This window comes from Pantherophis guttatus, chromosome 2 (genome assembly GCF_059756535.1).
Source record: "Pantherophis guttatus breed Tessera chromosome 2, ASM5975653v1, whole genome shotgun sequence".
NCBI classification, from domain to species: domain Eukaryota; kingdom Metazoa; phylum Chordata; class Lepidosauria; order Squamata; family Colubridae; genus Pantherophis; species Pantherophis guttatus.
In genome coordinates this window covers 206,954,995-206,981,790 of record NC_142064.1, presented here as the reverse complement: position 1 = coordinate 206,981,790, position 26,796 = coordinate 206,954,995, and the positions used below count along the sequence as shown (strand labels likewise).

The 26,796-nt window shown below is 40.4% G+C and overlaps 1 protein-coding gene across 1 annotated transcript in view; it reads left to right on the top strand.

Annotated features, from left to right (window-relative positions):
• Positions 1-26,796, top strand: part of CAMKV (CaM kinase like vesicle associated) — a 69,592-nt gene that overhangs the window by 32,954 nt on the left and 9,842 nt on the right. Inside the window, exons 2-10 of the mRNA XM_034440960.3 lie at positions 18,359-18,467; positions 20,678-20,809; positions 21,737-21,811; positions 22,368-22,506; positions 23,641-23,761; positions 24,623-24,698; positions 24,978-25,114; positions 25,516-25,594; positions 26,210-26,297. Coding sequence (XP_034296851.1) covers positions 18,373-18,467; positions 20,678-20,809; positions 21,737-21,811; positions 22,368-22,506; positions 23,641-23,761; positions 24,623-24,698; positions 24,978-25,114; positions 25,516-25,594; positions 26,210-26,297 — 942 coding nt within the window. The 5' untranslated portion in view covers positions 18,359-18,372. The remainder of the gene's footprint in view (positions 1-18,358; positions 18,468-20,677; positions 20,810-21,736; positions 21,812-22,367; positions 22,507-23,640; positions 23,762-24,622; positions 24,699-24,977; positions 25,115-25,515; positions 25,595-26,209; positions 26,298-26,796) is intronic.

Here is a 26,796-nt window from a genome sequence, read left to right as displayed (position 1 = left end):
TAAATATTTCAAACCTGATCTGTTTCCTTTCAATGCCTTCTTTCTTGTTGGAGGGTGGCAAACCCCCCTCCCCAAATTCCAATCGATACCATGTATCTTCTCTATTTTTATCTTCATTATAATAAGTGGGTCAAAAGAGAGAAGCACATGACATCATATAGAAGGCTAGAAAATGTTACTGATTTTGGTTCTCTTCTCTCATACAAAAAGCTGAATCAAATGACAGTCAGTACTACTCGGGTAAAATATATATTATGGAATGGATGCAATTCTGTTTCTCTGATCACAGCTAGCTAGAAATAATTAGTATAAAGGGGAACTGATCCATTTAGCTTCATGAGCCACTAATCTTACTAAATTAGTTGTTAACATAATTTCTTCAGGACTATTGATTTCAATGGGTCCCCAAAGCTCTTAGCTTTAGCTAGTCGGTACTCAATAGACGCTGACCAGTTAATTTTAACAGTTTATGGGTTTTGTACGAATTATAGACTTTTATTTTTGCCATGTGTGCTTTTCAATTATCTGTGGGTTTTTTTAAAATACTGAGGGTTGGATATCAAAACAATAGCAAATGCTCAAAGTGAGGATTTTTGTTTGTTTATTTATTTGTCTGCTGTTATTCAAAGGGTACAGATCTCATCCCTTTTCATTTTTTTTTAGCACAAAAGAACATGGGAAAGAAAGTAAAAGGGTTTGGGACTCAGACAGACAAGGTAGCCAGAGTTCCAAGGCCCCTTATGTAACTTCCCCAAAACTGAACAAAATAATCCCAGGTAAATAGTTTACAAAACAAAGACTGCATCACCAAATGGGTCAGGTTTGGCTGGGGGCTGCAGAAAGAAAAAAATCCCCCAGGTATTCTTATAGGAGAGGCAGCTGAACAGCAGGTTGGAATGCCCCCACCCCAGGGGTGAAATCCACTTTAAAATGAGTAACTTTACTAGGTTCAAAATAGGCCTCAAAGATAATTGAAATAACAAAAGTTGGGGATTGGTCAAAGAACTGAGTCAAAGTATGACATTCGCTGCAGTGTTTACTTTGATACCTTTGATAAGTTTTTGACTGACCCCCAATTTATTTTGGGAATTCCTCCAATTCCTCTACTGATGCTCTTTTGCAGATGCACTGTTGTTATTTCTTGTCAGATTTTTTAAAAAATCTCGATATAGATTAGTCCAGTAATGTGTCAGCTCATTTAGGGAATCTTGGAAAACTGACAACTTTCTCAAATATATTCTCTCCTAAAATGTCAACTTAGATTGTTATAGCCTTTCTGATTTTACTTGACAGGTAATTCAAATGAATAGGGGTGCTGTTTCAATGCATAACTCTAAAAGACACAAAATATAAATAGAGGAATTGATTGTTAATTCATCAATTTGGAAAGCATCCCTTTGTGATGAAAGCATCACGAAGCCCAACAAACCTCTTAAGCAACAACTAGAAATCTTCATTGTTGTTTGCAAGAAACCTTCAGTTCCATCCAATGAGCCCATTTTTCCACTTTTTGGAATCACTTTTTGGAGATTGAATTTGCTATCTACAACCCATTTTTAGTTGATAAAAATCTCTCTCTTTCTTTTCTATTTATTACTTGGGTTCATTCTGATACATTGTTTCTGATCATTCCACTTCTGATGTCCATTTGAAAAAAGCCCGGAGATGTAATGACATGCTTGTGAAAAACAGATCTGGGTTGGAATGACAACCATTTCTATTTAGCTCTTTGACTCCATTTTTAAAGAAAGAAATGTCCTGTCTTTGGGGTCACTAAGTTACCTGATCTCACAGAGGAAATCAGACATGACAGGAGAGATTAAAGCAAAGGGGCCTTAGATTAAGAGAGCAATAGGTACAGCAGAAAGAGAAGGCAGAGTCCCACCGAGGAGCTGCAAGAGGGCTCAGGACCATGGATAGCTCCACACAAAAATGTCCTTACTTCCATACCTGCTAGGATGCAGAAATAAAAAGAGATTGTCATTGCAAAAGCTTCTGAAACTAACTGACGCCTCAAATAAATTGCCAGTATCCATGTTGTGATCAACTCCATTCCCTCAGCAGCAGCTTTCTGCATCTTAAAGAAGCCTGCTTTATTTTATACTTTGTAATATTGGAGAAATAGAAGTTCTGCTAGGGATTCCTCCTCTAGCATTAAAACCAAATGCAAAGCTGAGTTGCCTGCCTGGAAGGGACTGAACTGATCTCACCCAGAGGACTGTAAAGGACTGGAAGCCATGACAATAGGGAGTTCAGTACAATCTTGCATTAACAACACCTTTTGCAGCTCTCACTGACATTGCTCTGTTTCTATTTTAATGCTTTCTATATTAGCAGACTAGCATGGGCCCATCATAGGAATTCATCATTGTAGTTCTGTCTCTCTTAATATACGTAGAAGTATCTTAAGATTTGGCTGATTGAGTTAAATAGTACTTAGAACGATAGATAACAAACAAAGTTTACTGTGTAAAACTTTGCTACCGAATGGCAAATTTTTCAACTTGTTTCTTCTGCTTTCTGATATTGCAATATGATGACAGATGCAGTCTTCACTCTGTAAAAGAAAGGGTGGCACTATGGAGTCATAACTGCACAGACAGCGTCAATACGATGGAACCAATACATTATCCCCATCAAAGTAGAAAACCTGTGATTCTCTAGCTATTCCTGAATTTAAATTCCCAGCAATTCCAGCACACATAGCCAACAGCAAGTGATATTATGAATAGCCACATCTCAAGACCTATAGGTTTCCTCAACACTGATTTTCAGATACAGATATATGCAATATGTAGGGATTGGATATGGAAAGTATCATGGTTACAGAGATTGCTGGTTACATCTGAGGCAGGGTGTGTGTCTCACAATAAAAATTATAATCAAAATTACAATTCCTAATAGTGGAAAATGATCAAAACTGAAAGGGAAACGTATTAAAGTTCTCAACAAAATTTTATACAGAAACTATTATTTTGCCTTGTCTGTGGTTTGTTTGTAAGCAAACAAGGTAGCATATAAATAAATATTGAAGAATGGAAAATCAAATCTATTGTCATAATATTAATTTTTTTTTAAACTGCATTGTACTGGCAACTTTTTTTTGTTGTTTTGTTTTTTGCAGATGGATGCCTGACTTGTGCCCAGAATTCCCAGTATTGAATATGCATGTTCTGCTTATTGCTCTGAGGGATGTAGATATTATCGTATTTTATTGCTATAATTTTTCTTCCCAAACAATGTTTTATATTTTGTGTAATTTGCATAATGTTTCCATATCCACAGCTATCCAATTTTAAAGCTTCTCAGAATCCATAAATGCTGGTATACTAATATGTTTTCATGTAGAAGGATACTTCTTCAGTCTGAAATAACCTTCATCTTTAACTTCCCTACTTGCATCTTTGGCAAGCACAATTCCTCTGTAGCACGAACCTTTATTATTTGTATTCTTCCTGTGGATTCTTTCACAGACATTTCTTCCCTGAGGTGATCCCATATTGCAACCATTCTCCTCTGTTTCCTAGCATGGGATCACAAATGAGACACATAAATACATTTATTTCCACAAGTCAATAAAGTTCCTGTTGCTCCTTTATTTTATTTTATTTTTATTTATTTTTTTGGCCAATAGTTTGTATTACAGCGCCCTCTGGTGCCTTGAGGTTCCCTTTAGTCTTGAGCTGGGCCCTATCTTCTCTCTATAAGGAATGTTTCTTTCAGGTCAAACTCAATTCTTGGATCCACCGAGTCTTCTTAGTAGCAAAACAGAAAGGTTTTGCCATTGCCACCTTCTAGGATTCATATGGATTCCTATTTTAGCCTTTAGTCCTAGCATTTCATATACAAGTATTACCAAAGACCAATTTTCTTTGACTTTGAGGCTCACATGAAGATGACCAGGGGTTATCCTGCCTTGTTGAGACAGGCCACACTAATGATTAGACAGAGCTGCGTGTAATATTCCATAGAGATTGTATTATTTATAAAATACAAAATGTAGCTGTACAATGCCAGCTCTCATCTTTTTTCTGCTTAAAAACTGTTCCCTTCCCAGCAGTTTCTCTTGTATTTTTCCCTGTGTTTGGGAAGTCAAGTGGGAATGTGGAATGAATTAAGAATTTTCTCCCCTATATGGTAATTCTCTGTTCAGACTGAAAAGTCCCATGACTAATTTGTAAGTTGTTTTTGTAATGGATGGTATCTAAAAAGCATCTGAATATAACATGATATTTTGTCAGAGATTTAGGATGTCAACTCCCAGAGTTCCCACAATGTGATTTGTGTGCATCATGGTGAGGTTTTGCTGCCTTAACTACTAATTTGATTTTTTTATGTTATTATGTGTCAGATAAAATATGGTAGACTTGTGGTTGAGATGTCTTGGTCACATTTTTAGATCTGGCACTCAAGATACAAAAATAGGTAAAATTTGCAGGATGCAGGATGAATTAGAAAGCAACAAAAGACAGGAATATGTAAAATATGCTAAACATAATCCAGAGTTTGAAATAACAATCAGAGAAATAAAAAATCTGGACCTGGAACAACGAAGAGTAAGAGAACTAACTGCAGCTCTAAAAACAAAAAGTTCCACAATTTAAGACACAGAGGCCATCGCTCCAGCCTCTCAATGAGGTACTACATTGCTTGTTTCAACTCTTTTGAAACAGTTTTCTAATCTCAGATGTAGCAACAGTCTTATTACCAAAGCATAAATATATTCAAAATTAATGAAATACAATTGATAAAATAATATTCTATTCCAGCCCAATTTCTTTCAATATGTGGGATTGTCATAAATGTTTTGTATTTTGCCTCCTACAACAAAAACAGACTTTACACATCATAAACCATAACTGAATAGATTCACAAATGTTAAGGCATAAATTGTGGTTATAAATCACAAAGCATGAGTTTATATAATTCAGCAAACAAAGTCATATTAGGCTTAATAAGATGTATGAAATCAGTCAAAACAGTTGGGATATCACATCTGTGACAAAAGCCACTTTTTTTTTAAGTTTGGGAGTAAGGGTCAGGTGACATATTGAATCAAGGTCTCCATGGAGCAAATTGGAATCTACAACCTCTCTATTCAAGAAAGTTAAATAAATATCAGTTTCTGGTTTTGGGGTACTGAGTTATCCATAGGGTGGGCTCTCATAATCTGTTAAACCACAAAAAAGATAAAACATGGTTTAAAGCTACAATATTCTTTACTGGTTAAGCATATTGTATGACAGAGCCTAGGAGGTGCAGTGGGTCAGCAGTTAAAGATGCTGAGCTTGTCAGCTGGGATGCTGACAGTCTGAGACCCGAGCATTGCTCAACAGGGTGGGCTCCCATTACTTGCCCCAGCTCCTACCCACCTAGTAGTTTGAAAGCATGCAAATGCGAGTAGATAAATAGGTACCACTTCAGTGGGAAGGTGACAGCATTCTGTGTGCCTCAGCATATAATCATGATGGCCACATGACCATGGAAATGTCTTCAGACAATGCTGACTCCCTCAGCTAAGAAACAAGAGTTGGGCATGACTGGACTGGACTGGACAGGGAAACCTTTACCTTTATGACAGCGCAAATTGTGCCTTATCAGTGAAAACCACAATCTTTGGCATCTGTGCTCATTCTTTCCTTTAATGAGTTTCTGATTTGGTGCAAACCATATTGCTGCTTTATTCAAAAGCATCCGGACAAACCTCATTATTTGAAGTAACATAAGTAACACAAGTTCAAAATTCATTTCTGAGAGTTGAAGGGAAAGGAATGATTGTATTATTCAAGTAATACTCAAGCCCCAGTCATCTCAGAGCTCCAAGGCTTCAGCAACTCTCCTGAATAGTCAAAGGCAAACTTGTCTTTCATCTTGGGCACATTAATGATCCTATGCAGAAACACTAGGCATCACTTCTGGGAAAATGTTCTCTGAATGGGAACGGAGAGAAGAATTTCAAACTCCCTTTTTTCAGATTGCTGACCAGCTTTTTTTTTTCATTAGCTAGCATAGTACAACCTTTTGCATTTACTGGGTTCTGTACTGTACTAAAATTTCTTGGAACTGCAAATTTTGCATCTGAGTGCACATTTAATCAAATAAAATTCTGGCAAGCAGCATTATCTACTAGAAATTGGTATACTGAGTCAACTCTTTTTCAAAGGGCAAACCTATGATACAAACTATCCCTTTTCATTTCTGGATAAAATATTAAAGAGTTGAAATTCAAAGCTTGGACTCAATATAAGGGCTTCAGATCAAACGGTAAAATGATGTTCTGAATTAACTGGATGAAGGAAAACTAGCTGTTCTTAATGTAGTGTAGACAGTGACAATCCTGCACAATCAAAAGAGAGATCAAGAAATCGGGTGCCATTCTGGAGTCAATCAGTTGAAATGAAGAAAAGTTCCAAGACAACACTACTACAATTATGTAACTGTAATGCCATGAGTTATCTATATTCATAAAAGCGAAAACCACTCATACTGTAATCATGAAATCTCCAGAACCATAAGGGCTACAAACTTGAAATTTGCCACGTATGTTCCTCTTGGCTTCTAGGTGCTCACTAAGAAAGGATTTTTTGAAATTACCATCAGAGCATTAGTATTTCCTATATTATGATTAACACGCTCTGATGCTAAGGAGTTCTACTTCCCCTCCCCACCTGAAAAGAAATCTGTTCCAAATGCAAAACACAAGCAGAGGAGAGGAGTTTCACTTTCAGTTTTACTTTCACAGCAGCAAGCAGCTTTACTACAGAACAGTTGAGCTAAGCCATGCCCAGCCTCCTTTCTTTCTCCTTCTTGCTCACACAGCAAATACTGTTTGAGTTTCCAAACACCCTTCAACTCTCTCACATACTGACAGGATGCTAGCCAGATGAATACCGATGGATGCTGGTAGGTAGAGGCAGATTTTTAAGAAAGGATTTTTTTAAATGACCATCAAATCATTAGTATTTCATATACAGTATTATATTTACATGCTCTGATGCTAAGGAGCTAGACATTCTATTCCCCTTCCCCACCTGAAAGGAACTCTGATCCAACCGCCAGTTGCTTTATATTAACATGCTCTGATGTTAAACCTTCGCTAAACCAGGCATGTGCGTGGCCAGCACGTGACTCATCTGGCTGCGGGCTGGGACATTCTCCTCCCCCTCCCCCTCTGTTCCAACTGCGAGTTGCATTATATTAACACACTCTGATGCTACGGCGTTACGCATTCTACATTAAGTTTCAGGCTGTAAGTGACAGTTTATCAAGCCTGATCACATAGTTTCATAGCGAAGCACGGGCGTCCAGCTAGTGTACTTATATTAGATGTCATGACAGAGCTAAAAACTGATATCAGTGTGATGTCACAGTTGGTTACAGGCACCCACTGCTTGGAAGTAAAAGTAGTATATATATATATATTTAATAAATATTTTCCTTGGCTTCCTTCAACTAGCTAATGACATCTGAGATAGCCAGCAGTCTTTTGCCAGACTCTGTTCCCCAGAGAACATAGAAGAGATCAAGTATTTTCTCAGTGGATGCTGTTTTGACAATACCTATGATCAATGTGTTAAACAAAGTGACAACAATAGTGAAAACAAGAATTCTTGGAAGATATTGATATTTTAACTTGTGAACTCCAGAGTCATTGGGAGTTACAGTATGTGGCATATAAATTTAACATATTATTATAGTTGTTTGCATAGGTAGCCACAGATTTAGACTGGATTTGGGTTTTGTCCATTTATTGAGCATTTCCAGCATTTTGGGATAGACAGATGTTGTTTGAGGGTGTTAAAGGTATTGCTGCAGGATGTCAGCTATTCCAAGTAAAGCTGCCTCTTGCAACCAACTGATAGTGATTTTGTCAATGCTGATGGTGTTGAAGTGGTGCTCCAGATTTTTGAGATTGCACCAAGTCATCTATTATGTAGATGCTATCGTTGCTTTATTTTGCCAGTCATTTTACTTCTATTTCTATTTTGTTATTTTCTCCAGTTCTTTCTCTTCTATTCTGTCTGAAACATCCACTATTCAGACTTTTTTTTGTCTTTGTATTTCTAGCAGACGCTCAAATGCACCATTGTTGCTACTTTGTCATGCCATCGTTTGTAGTCAGTCTGTGTGATTTTCTTGCAGCAGATAACTAGATGACCCATTCTTTCTTCAGTTGCTTTGTAGAGGTGGCACTTGCTGTCTGTTGCTGTCTTCTCAATTCTGGCTTTGTAGCAATTTTTTCTTAAGACTTGGTCTTGTGTGGTCTGAATTAGTCCCTCTGACTCTTTCTTCAGCTTCTCTGCTGTTAGCCAGTCTCTCCGATGTTCATTAAGCCTTCCTAGTATACTAACTGTAGTGCATCTTCTTTACCATCCTTCAAATATTCTTCCAATGTCCTTTTTTCTTCTTCAATTGTCTGGTGTAATTGCAACATTCCACACTCACCTATTATTGTTAATAAGTAATGAACATCACTGTGTGGATGAAGGACATGATTTGTTGTCATTATTTTTCTGATCTTTCTATCCAGGGCTTTTAATTTTCCTTGAGTCCAGTCCACTATTCTGACTGTATATCTAATGACTAGAACTGCACAACTGTTAATTGCCTTGATAATATTTCCTCCACTGAGTTTTGGACTTCAGTCTTATGAAGTATTCGCTTCTAACCTTCTTCTTGACTTCAGTGTGCTTGATGTTGGCAGCTTGAAGGACGCCTAGGTATTTCTAGTGATCTTCTTTAACCAGACTCTTGTTATTTTCATAGGGCATCTCAATTCCTTCAGTTTTCATTATTTTCCTCTGCTGATGGTAAGAGTGGCACATTTATCCAGTCCAAACTCTGTTGCCATATCTTGGTTGTATATACGGCCAGTATTGACCAGCAATTCTATTTCAGATGACGTTTTTCCATGTCAGATCACCCCTGTAAAGGAGGTGGGATACCCTGGCTGATGCTTTTGATGTTTGATAGCCATGGCCTGACTTGTTGACAGATGAATTAATGCAGTAAGAAGCAGTAGTGGTGATAGTGAGTCTCCTTGAAAGATTCCTCTCTTTATATTAACCTCTCCTCCTCTATCACCCACTGACCAGCAACTGTGTCTTCCGTTGTACCATTGATTTTTGTACAATAAGTTTCTGTTATTTTTACTGACTCCTGTTTTTTCTAGGCACTTGATTATCCAAACAGGTGGCAGGGAGTCAAATGCCTTCTTGTAATCAATAGAAGCTACTCTCAAGTTGTTCTTCCTTCTCTTGCAGTTTTCAAAACTCACGTTGTCAATTAGGAGCTGCTTTTCTGTTCCTCTATTGTTCGGGCAGTTTCTTTCTGCTCTGATGGGGGAAAAATTGTTTATTTATTTATTTATTTATTTAATCAAATTTCTATACCGCCCTACTCCCGAAGGACTCAGGGCGGTGAACAGCCAAGATAAAATACAGATAATACAAATATTAAAAATCCCTTAAAATTATTAAATATTTTGGCCGAAACACAGATTAAAACACCCAATTTATAAAATCACGAATTAAAAAATTTAAAAAATTTAAAAGAGGGGAGTTAGGCCAGGCCAGCTTGCTGAAATAAAAAAGTTTTGAGAGCACGGCGAAACATGCGCAGGTCCGGGATCTTCCGTATCTCTGGGGGGAGCTCGTTCCAGATGGTAGGTGCCCCCACAGAGAAGGCTCTCCCCCTGGGGGCCACCAGTCGACACTGTTTGGCCAACGGCACCCTGAGGAGCCCCTCTCTATGGGAGCGTACTGGTCGGTGAGAGGCTATTGGTAGCAGAAGGCGGTCTCGTAGATACCCCGGTCCGATGCCATGGAGCACTCTAAAGGTGGTAACCAAAACCTTGAAGCGCACCCGGAAGACCACCGGGAGCCAGTGCAGCTCGCGCAGGAGGGGGGTCACATGGGAGCGCCACGTCGCTCCCATAAACACCCGCGCGGCCGCATTCTGGACCAGCTGGAGCCTCCGGGTGCTCCTCAAGGGGAGCCCCATGTAGAGAGCATTGCAGTAGTCCAAGTGGGAAGTAACGAGAGCATGAGTGACCATATTTAACGAGTCCCGATCCAGAAAGGGACGCAACTGGCGAATCAGGCGGACCTGATAAAAAGTCCCCCTGGCCACAGCCATCATGTGCTCTTCTAAAGACAGCCGTGAGTCCAGGAGGACACCCAAGTTGCGAACCCTCTCCGTGGGGGCCAATGACTCACCCCCAATAGTCAGTGATGGCACCAACTGACTATATCGGGATGTCGGAAACCACAGCCACTCGGTCTTGGATGGGTTGAGCCTGAGTCTGTTTCTCCCCATCCAGATCCGCACGGCCTCCAGGCACCGGGACATCACTTCAAGGGCATCATTGGGGTGGTCCGGGGTGGAGATGTACAGCTGAGTATCATCAGCGTACTGATGGTACTTCACCCCGAAACCACGGATGATCTCACCCAGCGGCTTCACATAAATGTTGAACAGAAGGGACGAGAGGACCGACCCTTGTGGCACCCCACATACAAGGGGCCTCGGGGTTGACCTCTGCCCCCCTGTCAACACAGACTGCGACCGGTCAGAGAGAAAGGAGGAGAACCACCGTAGGACGGTGCCCCCCACCCCTAACTCCTCTAGCCGGCGCAGCATGATACCATGATACCATGGTCGATGGTATCAAAAGCCGCTGAGAGGTCTAATAGGACCAGGACAGAGGAACAACCCCTGTCCCGAGCCCTCCAGAGATCATCAACCAACGCGACCAATGCCGTACCCAATGCCGTACCCAGGCCTGAAGCCCAACTGGAATGGATCCAGATACGACGATTCATCCAGGTACTGGGGGAGCTGTCGCGCTACCACACTCTCAACAACCTTTGCAACGAAGCGAAGGTTGGAGACTGGACGATAATTTGCCAACACTGCCGGGTCCAGGGAAGGCTTCTTGAGGAGAGGCCTCACCACCGCCTCTTTCAAGGCGGCAGGGAAGACACCCTCACTCAAGGAAGCATTTATAATCCCCTGGAGCCAGCCTCATGTAACCTCCCGAGAGGCCAGCACCAACCAGGAGGGACACGGGTCCAGTAAACATGTGGCTGCGCTCAGTCTGCCCAGTATCCTGTCCACGTCTTCGGGCATCACAGAATCAAACTCTTCCCAGATAATACTCACAAGACCTGCCTCTGTCCTCCCCGCTGAATCTACCCAGTCAGAGTCCAGGTGTTCCCGAATCTGAGCGATTTTGTCATACAGATACTGTACAAAATCCTTGGCTCTTCCCTCCAAGGGGTCCTCCCGCGCTTCCTGGTGGAGCAGGGAGCGGGTCACCCTAAACAGGGCGGCCGGGCGATTATCTGATGATGCAATAAGAGTGGCAAAATAGTTATACTTCGCCACTTTTATCGCCACCAGGTAGGTCTTAATATGAGACCTTACCAGTGTTTGGTCAGATTCAGAATGGCTGGTCCTCCAACCACTCTCCAGGCGTCTTTTCCGGCGCTTCATCTCCCTCAGCTCCTCGGTGAACCAAGGAGCCAGGCGAGATCAACGCCGGGTCAGAGGCCGCAAAGGCACGACCCGATCCAAAGCTCCAGTGGCCGCCCTATCCCAGGCGGCCACCAGCTCCTCAGTCGAGCCGTGTGCCAGAGCCTCAGGAAATGGCCCAAGCTCCGTCTGGAACCTATCAGGATCCATCAGGCGCCTGGGGCGGTACCACCTCAATGGTTCCGCCTCCCTGCGGCAGGGTGCGGCGGTTTGAAGGTCAAAGCGAAGGAGGGAGTGATCTGACCATGACAAGGGCTTGATCACTATATCCCCTATCTCAAGATCACTCAACCACTGACCAGAGACAAAAACCAGGTCTAGCGTGTTTCCCCCCGTGTGAGTAGGGCCATGAACTAACTGGGTCAGGTCCATGGCCGTCATGGAAGCTTACAGTTTACAAGTAGTAACTGTTAGACTGCATCAGCTACCACACCAGTTAATAATTTGAAAGTTGTTGATAAGCAGGTAATTGCCCTGCACCTGCCTTGTGCTGCCCCTTTTGTTGGATCTTTCATTATCAGGTAGGTTTTGCCAAATGTTAACCAATCTGTAATTTTACCTCCTTGCACCATATTGTTAAACTGCATGGCAGTGAGTGAGTGTAATAGACAAGTCAGAGGTTTCAACCAAAAACTATGCAGTTCATCTGCTCCTGCTGCTGACCAATTCTTGATCTTCCTTGCCTCTTTCTTCATCATTTCTGCTGTTATTACTAGTTCTTTCACTTCAGCTTCTTTATTATTCTTATCCACCTCCTTTATCCAAGGTGAATTCTTGTTGTGTTTCTTTGGGTTGTCCCATAGCTGCACCCAGAACTACACTGTTTCTCCTTTGTTAGGTGTTGATTGACAGTCACTCTCCATTATTAGATCGGTAGGATTTTTTCTCATTGAACTAAAATTGGAGATTCTGCCTATAGTATGCGATTCTCAAGCTTCATATCTACTGATCTTCTTGGTTACAACTGTTATTTGTTACTTGATATTTCTAGTATTTCCTTAATCTCCCTTGTTTCCAGTTGATATTTCTTGATCAGGTATTCTTTGATCTCCTTGTTTTTCAGCTTCTTTTCTTTCACCTGTTCTAATTTGCTTGCATATGATCTTATCATGCTTATTTTCCAAAGCCCCCAATGATGTTATAGGTATGAAACCACAGGTGTGATTGATTTTTCTGTAACATCTGAATCAGGAGAGACTAAGTGCATCTGACTCCCAATGCTGGAGTTCCATGGTGATCTTGATGTAAGGTCAGTAAGCTGAAACCTGATTATAGAAGCACAGTTAAATCTTCCCAAATCTAGAACTACTGTTAGTACAGATTGCAGCAGTTAAGCTACTAATTGGGATAACATCCCTAGACATAAATTATACTTCTTCTAAAAGTTCTGCATTAATTGGCAGTCTGTTGCTTAGATTCAAGATGTTGAAATTAATATACAAAGCCCTCAACAACTTGGCATAAGACAATGACTCTATTTACACCCACTTCCCAGATACCTACAGTAAGAACTTAGCAGGAGGAAAAATCCAGAGGCTGACCTTCTCTGAGGAACAACTTTGAGTTGGGAAAGATCTTTTCTTTATAGTATGCCAAGCCCCAACAATTTACTTTAAGCATCTTTTTAAAAGCCTACCTTCGGCCTTTCTTGGACATAAATCCTTCCTGAGGTTTTCATCTGATAAATCATTTGAATTCAGCTTTTATTTTATTTTATTCTTTTGGTTGTTGGGGGGTGTTTTTAGAATGAACTACAGATTTTGCAAACAAGGGATATAATATTACTAATTCCTGAGATGCCATTCATTGCAAAACAGCTGAATGCCAACTTATCTCAATACTAAATCCTGTTCTAAGAGAGGAGAAGTACCCCACTGAAAAGGGAACAAAAAGAAAAACTGGCAACCTTTATAATACACTCTTTGTACATATATCACAAACTTTTCAAGAACTCCACAAATAGCACTAGTACAATCCAATCTGTATGCCCACTATATTTCTCTAAAAGAAAATATAGATATAGATATATAGATATATAAAATATAGATATAGATATTCCTCAATTTAGGACCACAATGGCACCCCAAATTTCTGTTGCTAGGCAAGACAGTTGAGTTGTGCTCCATTTTCCAACATTTTTGCTACAGTTGTTCAGCAGATCTGGATCCCCCCATTGATGTTGCTTGTCAAAAGCCCCCTGGGAAGTTTACAAATGGCGATTACATGACTCTGAGACAATGCAACTGTCACAAATACATGCCAGTTGTCAAACACCTGAGTTTTGATCAGGTGACTATAGGAATGCTTCAACAATCGTTAAGTGTGAAAACTGGTCATAAATCAATTTTTTCAGTGCCGTTGTAACTTTGGATGGTCACTGAATGAATGATTCTAAGCCGAGGATTTCCTGTATACTAGAGCACTGTATCATGTATAATAAACCATCCTGCCCCACAGACAGGTCTAACAATACTGTATTACCTTATAGCAATATCTCTTTTTTTAAAAGGGGGGGGGAAGCTGACCTGTTTTTTATATGGAAGCAATTACTATCCATCAGGGAAGAGTTTTAGAAAATAATATGTACCAGAATCTTCCTGCTCCAGACAGTATGCATGTCAATCGCAGTTAGGACTACTCATTAATAGGCTTAATGTGGCCACAGGCTGCAGATTCTCTCCCCCCCCCCATGTAGATAATCTTACTTTATAGTTAATAGGACAGAAGGATAACCTATACTCCAAGATAATGTGGCAGGTAAGCGGGCAGAGCTTTGATCACCTCCACTTTATGGGATGTTATTTTTGTGACTGTTCGGGGAATTGCCACTGAGCTAGGATGCCTGCAACACATTCCTGATGGCATTTCAGGCCAATTATGGGAAAAGTCACAAGCCTGAATATAATATTCTCAGTCGTGAGATTTTTCGGCTTGCTTTGCCTTGCCTAGCTGTGTTGATTTTCTTTTTCCCCCTGTCAAAAGGGCCAGCTGCAATTTTCTATAAAGGGCCTTGAGAGTCTGATTAGTTTTAAAACTTTTTTAAAGCAGAAAAATTAAATTTGTCAAGCCCCAATTTCAAGAGAGAGGAATGCAATCCCTTAACATTTCTGTTCATGACATTGTAGTGTGATGTGCTTGTGACCAATTATGCTTGTTTAAAAAGTGCTAATGATACACCTGTCACTATTGCTGTGTGACACCTGAGAAAGCAGCTGCCTGATGAGTAATCCCAGCCTTGACCTAGGTCCTAGGGTATGTCACCTGAATACAATTTTTCCTCTCTCAAATTAGCTTTCCAAAATTCCTAGAGCCAGACTAAGAAGTGGCCTTCTATATAACAAAAAGAGTTTAACCATTGTGACCTCACTGCCTGCCCAAGGTGTTATTTTGTGCAAAATGAATAATGCCTACTGTACTTGGTAATAGTTCTATTCGTGTCAGCTTTAAATAGGACAAAAAGAAAAAAAAGCTGTGTGCATGTTATATGTAAATGATGAGATATTCTGCATACATATTTAAGTGCCTACCGTTGGCTACCATCTTAAAATTCTGTTCAACCTCCATGGATTGAATGGAGTTTTTGAATTGTTATGTAGGCTGTGCCTACATATTCACTTATTGCCTACTGAAAACCTCAGCCTGTAGTCGTGATTAATTTGCACACTGAATTCAATGATACTAGAGTTTAGACCATAACCCAGGTCTCCTCTTTATGCTTATCAATAGGAGGAAAGATAATGACCATAATTCATTATCTTTGCAAGGATTATTGGGACAATCTTGCAAAGTAGGGCCTATGGAAATTTTCATTCTTTGGATTTAATTTTATTCTTCTCAAAACACTATTTTACTATGAGATGTTGAAGAACACCACTTCCCTGAACAATGGCTTTTGCACACAGAAATGTGCCTAAATAATTGTTTATAATGTTTACTGGGGAGCCAATTTGGTGTAGTGGTGTAGTGGTTAAAGCATTATGTTAGAAACCATGTTAGAAAATGTATGAGGTCTAGTCCCATTTTTTGGCATAAAACCTATTGTGTGATTTGGGGGCTGGTTACTTTCTCTCCGGCCTAGGAAGGAGGCAAGGGGAAACCTTTTAGAAACATTTGGCAATAAAACTGTGAGGATTAGTCTAAGTAGTCACAAGGAGCTTATCAACTTTTATTGCTGATTTAAAGCTTCTTATGGACTTTTTGAATAAAAATGATTTATGGTTTTGATGATTAGACAGGATAGATTACAGGAGGAAGAATATGATGTAACTTTAGAGAGGGGGTTAAAATATTTATTTTATATATTATACTTATATAAATACATTTATACTTAGAACTGCTGTAAAAATATCAGAAGCCACTTCTTTATACTTCCTTCTCTACTATTTCTTTCACTTGTTTTCATCTTCATACACTGTCTGCTTTTTCTTTTATTTCTTCTTTCTTCCTTACTTTCTATTAGTTTGTGTCAGTTTTTACCTTCTTATTTAAAAATTTTAACAAAAATTATACACGCAAAAAAGAGAAGTGAAACAATTGTTACCTATAAAGGAGAGTATTGATCAAAGATGCTGTTCTGAATTTTTTTATAGAAAATCAGATTAAAAATATTTTTAAAAATAAACAACCTTCATGCCAGATATTTTGAATTTAATTCATCTCATCAGTTTTCCCAAGTACAGGCAGTTAGGCCAGTGCATCTGTTATAGGTTTGCTCACTGGAAGAATCAATCTATTTTATCTATCTGTCTATCTATCATCTGTCTGTCTGTCTGCCTGCCTGCCTGCCTGTCTAATTTTTATGGCTGCCCCACTGGGGCAGCTTACAATAATTAGATATAAAACAATGTATATATCAACAATCATTAAAAAATGAAATATAAATATAAAAAGTTAAATAAAAATATAGAAACCCCAACAGAAAGAGAACTAGTATATTCCACTTCCCTGGGACTCTCAGGTCTGGTGACATAGCCAGGACTTGAGAGGCTTCCAGAATATCATGAGGGATGGAACTAACCTAATGTTGGGGAGATGCAGGGCAGAGGATGTCTCATAAGACAGTTGCCATGGCAGAGAAGGCTCACTTCCTAGGATCCACTAAATATAAGTTCCTGGCAGAGGGTATCCACAGCACTCCCTCTCTACCCGATCTGATGGAGCAGGCTGATGTAATCAGATAATCTGGTTTTATGCCATGAAGGGCTTTAAAGATTAAAACCAGCATCTTGAATTGTATCCAGATGTGAACTGGCAAGCAGTGCAGCTCGGGGACCAGAAGTATAACATACTCTCTTCTAGAAGCGCACGTAATTGCCCATGCTGTCGCATTTTGCACCAGTTGAAGCTTCCAGATACTTTTCAAGTGCAACCCCATGTTGAGCGCATTACAGTAGTCTAATCTGGAGGTGACTAGGGCATGAGTGATTGTGAGCGGAGCCTGCTGATAAAGAAATGGGCGCAACTGGCACACCACACAAAGCTGTGCAAAAACCCTCCTAGCCATGGCTGTCACTTGCTCTTTGAGCAGGAGTCGAGAGTCTAGGAGGACCTCCAGATTGTTCACCAGGTCTGTCTGCGACAGCACAGCTCCATAACATCCTAGAAACAGTTGGCTCCAAAACCCAGAGTCACTCAGATTTCTCAGACAGCCTAAGCCTGTTGTTCCCTATCAGATCCCCATAGCCTATAAGTAGATATGATGTTCACAGTATTGTTTAATTATTAAACTAAATTAAACTACACTCCATCTCATGTTACTAAACTTCAGTTCCCCAGCAATCTCATCCATGATGGACAATATTGAAGATGGTGTCATCCCTGTAGCCATCCCCACCACCACCACCCCACCACCACCAGCACTTTCAGGGCTGCCACAGTGAAGCAAGTCAAGCTGTGGGAACAGGAGCAGGGAGGAAGAGATAGTTAGGGGATTGTGGCCATAATAAAATTATTTCTTCTGAGAATCAAGAATTTTCCCACCAGGTGCAAGGAGGTGGGATCTGAGACCAAGTGACCCTTTGGCTGTGGCCTGATTGGACCATGTGATGGATTACATGGGCAGGGGAAAGAAAATTCTACTTTTAACTAGGGGGAAACCCGAGGGGGGTTTAGAGTCGGGTTTCCCCAGATGTGCCAATATGACATGCCTAATAATTCTATACTTTGAGGAACATGCCTTGGAGTACTGATTCCATTGGGTGTGTTACTTGGAACCCTAACAGATGCACTGCAAGGAGTTGTAGTTCAACAACCACTTTTTTGTGATGGATTATACTCTCTGGGATTGCTATCTGGCGAATGCTGATAAAAGCCGCCACAACATATTCTCAAATTTTAGGTTAGCTGGTTATGCATGCCAGCTAAACTAAAAAAAAAAAAACTTGTAATATTGTCTTATTGAGGATCTCCTTTTTGATCATTTTGACAGCATGCACATTTTCCAGCAATACCATTTATGATCTAAGGTTTATAATTATCATTCCAAACGGGACTGTCTCCCTAACTTTTATAAAAACATTACAATATGGAAGTCTTATTTTCCATTCTGTTTTGAATCATCATCAACATGGAATCTCTTTCACTGGAGCTTGGACAGTGGGTTAATCTTTTCACGGAGCAATGCACCCCAAATGCTTCCCAGCCTGTCACTGCAAGCCACATCTGAGTATATGTGACTGTCTAACTGCACCTGCTCACATTCAGCTTGCTCAGTGATGCAGTGGTGAGTGGATGTCCCTAGATGCCCAATCAAGATCCTGGGGTGCTTCAAATTATCTGTACTCATGAATGATGACTCAGAGCCTTCCATACACTTATTTTTCAGTATCAGGCTTGGCAATGCCGTTTGGATGTGTTACCTTGGGAGATAAGAAGGATTATAACCAGCCATCTGAGGTGACTGACAGATATGATCTGGGACAGGTAATCAAAACGTAAGTGTTCTACTATTCTACGCCGTTTTCATACATTTCCCAGAATGATGTTCTCTGCAATGTTCTTAAGGAATGATGGAGAGGTTGAGTGATAATTCAGTATTGGTGACTTTGGATAAAAGTCTAGACTAGCAAGAACTACTATTATATTTCATGGATGAGAAAATAATATAATGATTATCAGGTTTTACGCGTATATTTAGTCACCAGGGATCCAAATGACAATTTAGAACAGATGGACAGACTGACAGAATGACCTCCCAGAGTCATAATCTCTCTTCTGTGCCAAAAAAAAGAGCTGTGGTCACACATTCCAGACAACTCAAACATCCCTTCCTTTGGGTATAGACTCACCTATGCACAGGCAACAATATAAACAACTTGCAGCACTTTAAAGGAGGATAGTAGGGAAAATACCATTTCTTGATTGTAGCACATTAAGCTTTCCTCAGGCTATCTCAGAAGATATGGCGAGACACATGCAGATGTGTTTGGCGGAGTCTGTCATACACTGGTATTAATCTTCCCAACCATACAAAAAGGATCTGGGAACCTGGGGTTTTTTTTTCCCCATTCACAGCCTTTTTCTTTTTATTTCCCAACCCAATGTAATGTTGGTAAGAGGTCCAGGACTTTTGCTTATTCATCTGTCTATCAATGGGATACCTCTCCAAAACCCAAGGAGAACGACCAGATGTGTTAGGAAAAACTAGCAAAAAATAGTTTTAAAAATGTACTACAATTGGCAGCTGTGGAGGAAGTGTTTTTTTTTTTTTTTTACTCCATCCAATGCATTCTTATGGACAAGATAGTTGGGTAGGAGCTCATAATGTTTCTGGCTATTCTAGTCTAAGCCCTTCTCCCTCATCTTCCTGTCATGTGACCTAGAGCAGAGATTATGCTGCCAGCCCCATTCACACAAACTATATATAGTACATAGTTTCTAAGGAAAAGACAGGCAGGCAGGCAGACAGATACACACACACACACACACACACACACACACACCCAGAGCGGGAGAGAGAAAGTGTGTTATGGGTTAGTTGATTACACAGAAGAAAATGCAAATATTTCCTATAGCCACTTCTGGTAAAAGGCTTGGAAGCAATTCCATAAATCATTCTTTGTATGTTTTACCTACCTTGTTTTATTTTATTCCCCCTTGGAGAAAGGTTTAAAAAAACACAGAAGTGCAACTGAAGTAGGCACCACCATGAGTGAACTCAAAGGATGGCTTTACCTACTCCTTTCTACTCCTTTGTCACATGTGTTCTATGCGGCTGGAGAGCAGTATGAAAGCTACACAGGAGGTAGAGGTGCTTTGGGGGAAGAGCAGAGGTGGTATTCAGCAGGTTCTGACCAGTTCTAGAGAACCAGTAGCAGAAATATTGAGTAGTTCAGAGAACTGGTAAATACCACCTCTGACTGGCCCTGCCCCTATCTATCCTCTGCCTCCGGAGTCCCAGCTGATCGGGAAGGAGTAGAGATTTTACAGTATCCTTCCCCTGTCACACCCACCAAGCAGTCCCACAGAACCGGTAGTAAAAAAATTTGAATCCCCCCATGAGGGAGAGGGATCTCTGATGAGTCTCATCTCAGGAGTGAAGAGAGTTTATTAACTCCTTAATCACTAGCTTGCTTAACACAGTATTAGCTGAGTGAGGGGATTTAGTTTAGCCTGAAACAAGATAGGCCTTCTGAGGGCTAAATCTAACCCTCTCTTAATAAATCTATTTATTAAATAGATCATAAATCTATTTAGGTTAGAACATATGAGTGACACTCTTCCCCTTCCCTGAATTCCATCTCCCCCCCAACTTTTGTTTTATATCTTGTCAACAAGCAACACAATTGACAACATGAAAGCACATGTAAATGCAAATATAGAGCTAATTTTAAAGGTCACCCAAAGTTTGCAAATAATAGGTACTTTAACAAAACACAGTTAGAATGTTGTCCAGGTATAATACGTTCAATGGACAAATGTTTTTTTCCTCTGCTTTTCATATCCTTTCCCCTTTGTGGTCAATCCTCAGTCAATATGCACTTAATAACATTTTTCTGAGGGAACACACGATGTATCTTCTGTCTCTTTTGGGAAGTGGATGATTCATAAGGTTAAGCTATTTACCGTCTCTGCTGCAGAATTATGTTGCTTCAGCAAATGGATACAATCTCTTTACACTTAAAGATGGGTGTTCTTTTCCTAGAGAGGAGTTTTGTGAGATATTCCGTGCCAAAGAGAAATCGACAGGCAAGCTTTATACTTGCAAGAAGTTTCTGAAAAGAGATGGGCGCAAAGTGCGAAAGGCAGCCAAGAATGAGATCATCATCCTGAAGATGTGAGTGGAGAAGGTTGATTCCAATAGATCCCAGAATCTGTGCTTCCTCAGCTGCTTTATTGCTGTGCATGCTTAGCCCTTGAAGCTACAAATGTTCAATTTAATTGTTTTCCTAAATGGAATGCAGCTACAGTTAACTGTAATAGTTATTCAGGAACAGTGATTGCAGTTCAGTTAAGGTGCCAGCCAAAACCGTATCAGCAGGATATAGATACTGTCCTATACTGTCAATTCCTATCCTGCCTCTATAGACTCTCTCCTGCTTCCACCCCACCCCACCCCCCACCCCCACAGATGGTGGCATCCTGATTTTAGGTGCATAAAGCATGTTCACCATTGGTCAGAACTATTCTGACCTATGGCATTGCTATTCATCCCCATTCTAAACATCACCACGAAGAAACACATTAACCTTAGAAATATAAGAGAAATACTAGTTCACAATCTGTAATATTTCAGAATAGATGTTGATGAACTGAAGATTCCAAAAACAAACGCAAAGATAAGAAAAAATACTTGAAAGCTAATACTATAAAGCAGAATTAAAGGAACCGACATGCTCCAGAAATATAAAATATACTTTTCAGGAAGGGGAAGCAGTTTCTGCAAGGATGAGAGGGAGGAGGGAATGTCAGCTTGATGAAAGTAACATTGCAATATCACAATGCAATTCCCTTTCATTTTGCATATGATGAAAGCAACAGAATTCTACAGTATTCATTGTATCCATTAATAATGGAACAAGTAGTATGGCTTCAGCTATGGCAAAACAGATTTAGGTGAGATATAACATCCTAATTAAAATGCAGTAAATGAATACAAGGTGACTTGACAAATTTCTTGAGAAGACTGAGCAGATATCTGGCTTTGGCTGTATGTTTCTGCCTGATAGCAGACCCTCAAACTAGCTTTTCTCTTTTCCTACAGGGTAAAGCACCCCAACATTCTACAACTGGTGGATGTGTATGTTACCCGGAAAGAGTATTTCCTCTTCTTGGAGCTGTAAGTAGGTGTTGCGTGAATCTACACAACTAAAATGACCCATTGGGTTCTCTTCTCATGCTGCCAGGGCCATAGCATTATGATGCTAAGCCTTGCCCTTCCCTCCCCCCATCCCAAAATACAGCATGGTTTCTCAGGCACTTATCAGAAATTCCTTAAATGTTCATGACACCATCTAGAAGGGGAGAGGGAAGCTTCCTTCTCATTATGCTATAATTTCTTTTTTCTGCAGGAAAAGGCTATCGCTAGTTGTACTGTTTTTTGTTTTTTTTTCTGGGGGAGGAAAAAAACCCTTTCTGATTCAATCCCTGGCATATTTAAATAATGCTGGGAAAGATTCTATTGTGATGACAATTAACATGTACCAAATCAGATGGATTCAGACAAAGGAGGCTATTTTGTTCCATTCTCTATTGTAAAGCTAATTTGTAGTGATGTGAAATGAGAAAGCCGTTTTTTAGGTTACATCCATTGTAGCTTGTAATACTAGTTGGCATTAACTAGTATTTTGGTTATCCAATTTCCCTGTTGCTTTTGTCTGTTTCCTTATTTATAGGGCCACTGGTCGAGAGGTATTTGATTGGATCTTGGACCAAGGGTACTACTCTGAGCGTGACACTAGTAATGTCATCAGGCAGGTCTTGGAGGCTGTGGCATACCTGCATTCACTGAAGATTGTACACAGGAATCTCAAGGCAAGTAGGATCATTTCCCTCTAGCCCAGTGGTCATCAACTAGTGGTCCGTGGACCACTGGTGGTCCGTGAGAAAATTTTGGTGGTCTCCTGAAAAATTATTTGCATTTTTTATATTGCACTAAATCAGGGGTCCTCAAACTATGGCCCCTGGGCCAAATACATGCAATGAACATTTGTGTTGCTGCAGAGAGTCTCCCCCTTTGGGATCTTTTTGTGTGGGTCGGAGGGGGGCAGAAATTCCAATTTGGGGTCTGCTTCAGCCTCCTGGTGCAGGGCTTTGGATGAAGGCTGGAGGGAATTGCTGCTACTGGTGAAGAGCCAGAGGACCTTGTGCCGGTGGGATTGCATCATGGCCTGGAACTGGCTGACCATCTCAGCCCGCTGAGTCTCCAGGCACCAGTACCTGGCCTTGCACTCCTGCAGGTCTTCCCTCTGTTTGGAAAACCTATGCTCGTAGTCCTCAGTGAGGTGCTTATGCTGAGCCTCCTTCTCGGTCAGATCCAATTTGAACTGAGCCAGCTGTTTTGCCAACTCTTTCTCATGGTGGCTGCTTAGCTCCAGCAACTGCTTCCTGTTGCGGGCTTTAAAGAGCCCGGGTGGGCAGGCGAGGTGTAGTGAGTAGAGGTTGGCAAGGTGCCCCTCGATGTGAGTGGCATTTGAGTTGGCCACGCCCACCCAGTCACAGATCATATTAGTGGTCCGCGGGATTTAAAATTATGAATTTAGTGGTCCCTGAGGTCCAAAAGGTTGTTGACCCCTGCTCTAGCCTGTATCTCTCATTGGTGCTACATTCTTGGCCCATGTCCTCTTCCTTCTATTTATAAATTGATTTAAGCAATTGCAATGCCTTCTTTTTCTCCTCCCCACCCCCCCCACCCCAGATTTTAGAAGGACGCCCTATGTATGGTGATATATATACATATGATAGTTGAAGGAATGGATAGAAACATCCATTTCAAATATCATGCCTTTTACTTTTCCCAGAAGCTTGAAGTGATTGCATGGATGTATAAGCATGCATATAAACTAACACAAACATCTAGAAGGAAATAATGCTCCCATTCAGCAGTTTTATCCTCTTGCCTTCATTCCGTCATCCATATATTCATTCTCTTTTCAACTGTTTCTGCAGCTAGAAAATTTAGTATATTACAACCGCCTGAAGAATTCTAAGATTGTGATCAGTGACTTTCACCTAGCCAAGTTGGAGAATGGGCTCATCAAAGAACCTTGTGGAACTCCTGAATATCTAGGTAAGAAACAGCATAGGAATCAGGGCAACATTACAATGAATAAACTATAGGAACAGAAAATAACCTTCCTGTATCTAGCATAGACTTATTTCCAAACAGATGCCTATAAAAAACTCATAAGCATAAAACTCCTTCCCTATTATTGGTCTATAGCAATTTACATATATGTATTACTTTCTGCCTTGCTGTTTGACCATGAGTTCCCCATTTTTACCATAGATATTTTGTGCGGAAAGGAAAAACTGTAATCTTTGATAGTGTTGCATGCCAGTGACAAGCACTGTGGTCCCTATAGATTCTTTCAGTGGGAATGCAGCCTATGACACAAAAATATTTTTCTAAATATGGTTGATTCAGCGCAAATGACATTTTTCAACATAGGGAGCAACTTCCATATATTCCAAACCATTATGTACAGAAATTTACTCATATACTATGGTTCAATTATATACACTCTAAACGGGCAACTTGTAAGCTATAAAAAAGGGAGAGATTTGAGTGCAAATGACTCCTAACATGGATTTTAAATATTTCTAAAATAATTAACTGCTTAAGGACATGATTTTACCTCTATATCACAATTCCATCTCCGCCCCACAAAATGTTTATATATGGAAACTTAAAATACTACAAAGGAAGCTTTTAATGCACCTTGTTCATTATGCTCATTCTATAAATTCTCACAATAACATTTTGAAATAGAATTAAGAGCACAACGCCAAAGCATTCTGTACTTAGCTCTGCCAAGATACATTTCCTGGAATGTTATCTACTGAAATTGTGATTGTAATGTGTAATGTGTTCAGAGAAACATGTGCCTGTCCTCTGGATAGTCCTCATCTTCTACAATTGTCCTTTCAGCACCTGAAGTGGTGGGGCGCCAACGATATGGGCGGCCTGTGGACTGTTGGGCTATTGGTGTGATCATGTATATTCTGTAAGTAAAGAGGGATCATACTGATGATGGGGAGGGAAAGGAGGAAGGTCCAAACATAGAACGGACATCAGGAGAGAAATATGGCTGCAGAAAAAGTAGTAGGAAGTTCTTATGAAATAAGTCTGCAGGTGTATGCTACAGCAGCTGAGCCTTTCTCAAATGTGCTGGGATTGCAGTTTTTAGAATTACCAATGAGTAGCTACAACGCTACATTGACCATGCTGGCTGGGAATTTGAAGAGGAATATTCAGAATCTAAACTTCCATTTCTACGCTGTAGCTTGTCGGGAAACCCACCCTTCTATGAGGAAATGGATGAGGATGATTATGAGAATCATGACAAGAACCTATTTCGCAAGATCTTGGCTGGAGACTATGAGTTTGATCCTCCTTATTGGGATGATATCTCACAGGCAGGTAAGGTTGTGAGAATGGGGGAAGCAAGAAAAAGAGGTTGCACACTGTAACCCAAAATGTTAAGGGCAAATACAAGTTCACTGAGATTTTTAGCACAGCCTTCCCAATCATTGCATCCTCTTGAATATAATTTCCAATACTCCCAAGTCACTACCTTTCTGGCAATTTTTAACAGAAGGATTGTGACCTCCCAAGGCTGATTTTTATATACAAAAGGAGTCAGTCCTACTAAATTACTTCTGTGTAGAATCTGTTTTGGCCTGAAAGACACATGTAATTTTTTTATGAACTGGTAGCCCTTTCAGAATTTCTGTGTTGCAAAGCCATTGCAGCATTTGCTGTGACCTTCACTCCCACAGATGGCATTTAAAAGTAATCTTCCTTTTTTTTTTTTTCTTTAGCTAAGGACTTAGTAGCCCGTCTGATGGAGGTGGATCAAGACCAGAGAATTACAGCAGAAGAAGCTATCTCTCATGAATGGTGAGAGCCCTATAGTTGCTCCATAAGGAAAAAAGAGTTCTAAAAACAAGTACACAATGCCAAGAAACATGAACAGGGACAATATAAAGTCCACTTCTCCATGTTCAAAAGGAACAGCTCAAGATATTCAGATTTCATAAGATTTACAATTTGAATTGTTTTGTACTGAGAGCTAATCGCTGCCTCTAGCCTTCCTATTCAAGACCTACAATCTAGGCCAGTAAACAAAGCAAAGCAAGATATTTAGACCAGTGGTGGGATTCAAAAAATTTTACTACCGGTTCTGTGGGCGTGCTTGGTGAGCGTGCCATGGCTTGGTGAGCATGGCAGGGGAAGGATACTGTAAAATCTCCATTTCCTCCCCACTCCAGGGGTAGGTTACTGCAAAATCCCCATTTCCTCCCGATCAGCTGGAACTCGGGAGGCAGAGAATAGATGGGGGCGGGGCCAGTCAGAGGTAGTATTTACCGGTTCGCTGGACTACTCAAAATTTCTGCTACCGGTTCTCCAGAACTGGTCAGAACCTGCTGAATACCACTTCTGATTTAGACTAAGGAGGGGCTATGATGAAGTGATATAACTGACTAGTTTTTTGGGGGGGGGTTTTGTCCCTAGGATTTCTGGCAATGCAGCTTCAGACAAGAATATAAAAGATGGAGTATGTGCTCAGATTGAAAAGAACTTTGCCAGGGCAAAATGGAAGGTAATGTATTGCTAGCAAAGGCCCTCTATTGCAAAGCTTAAGACGGATTCACTATGAATGTGAGGAAATGCATCCAGAAGCTTTTCTTTCAGTCTCTATGAAAATCTATGTGTTGATTTTCTTTCACAGGGCTAAATCTAGATGAAAGAATTAGCCTTCACCACAGATAAATAAGAAATCAAAATAATTTTGTCCATTTCTCACAATACTTATAATAGCTGGACAATACAGGTCATCCTCAACCTATAACAGTACATTTAGTGACCATTCAAAGTTACAGCGATGCTGAAAAAAGAGATTTATGACTGTTTTTCACACTTACAACCATTGCAGCATCCCTGTAGTCACATAATCAAAATTCAGATACTTGGCAACTGGTTCATATTTATGACACTACAGTGTCCTGCTGTCAACCCTAACCCCAATCCTTTTGCAACTTTCTGACAAGTCAATAGGGAATCCAGATTCACTTAACAACCAAGTTACTAAATTAACAACT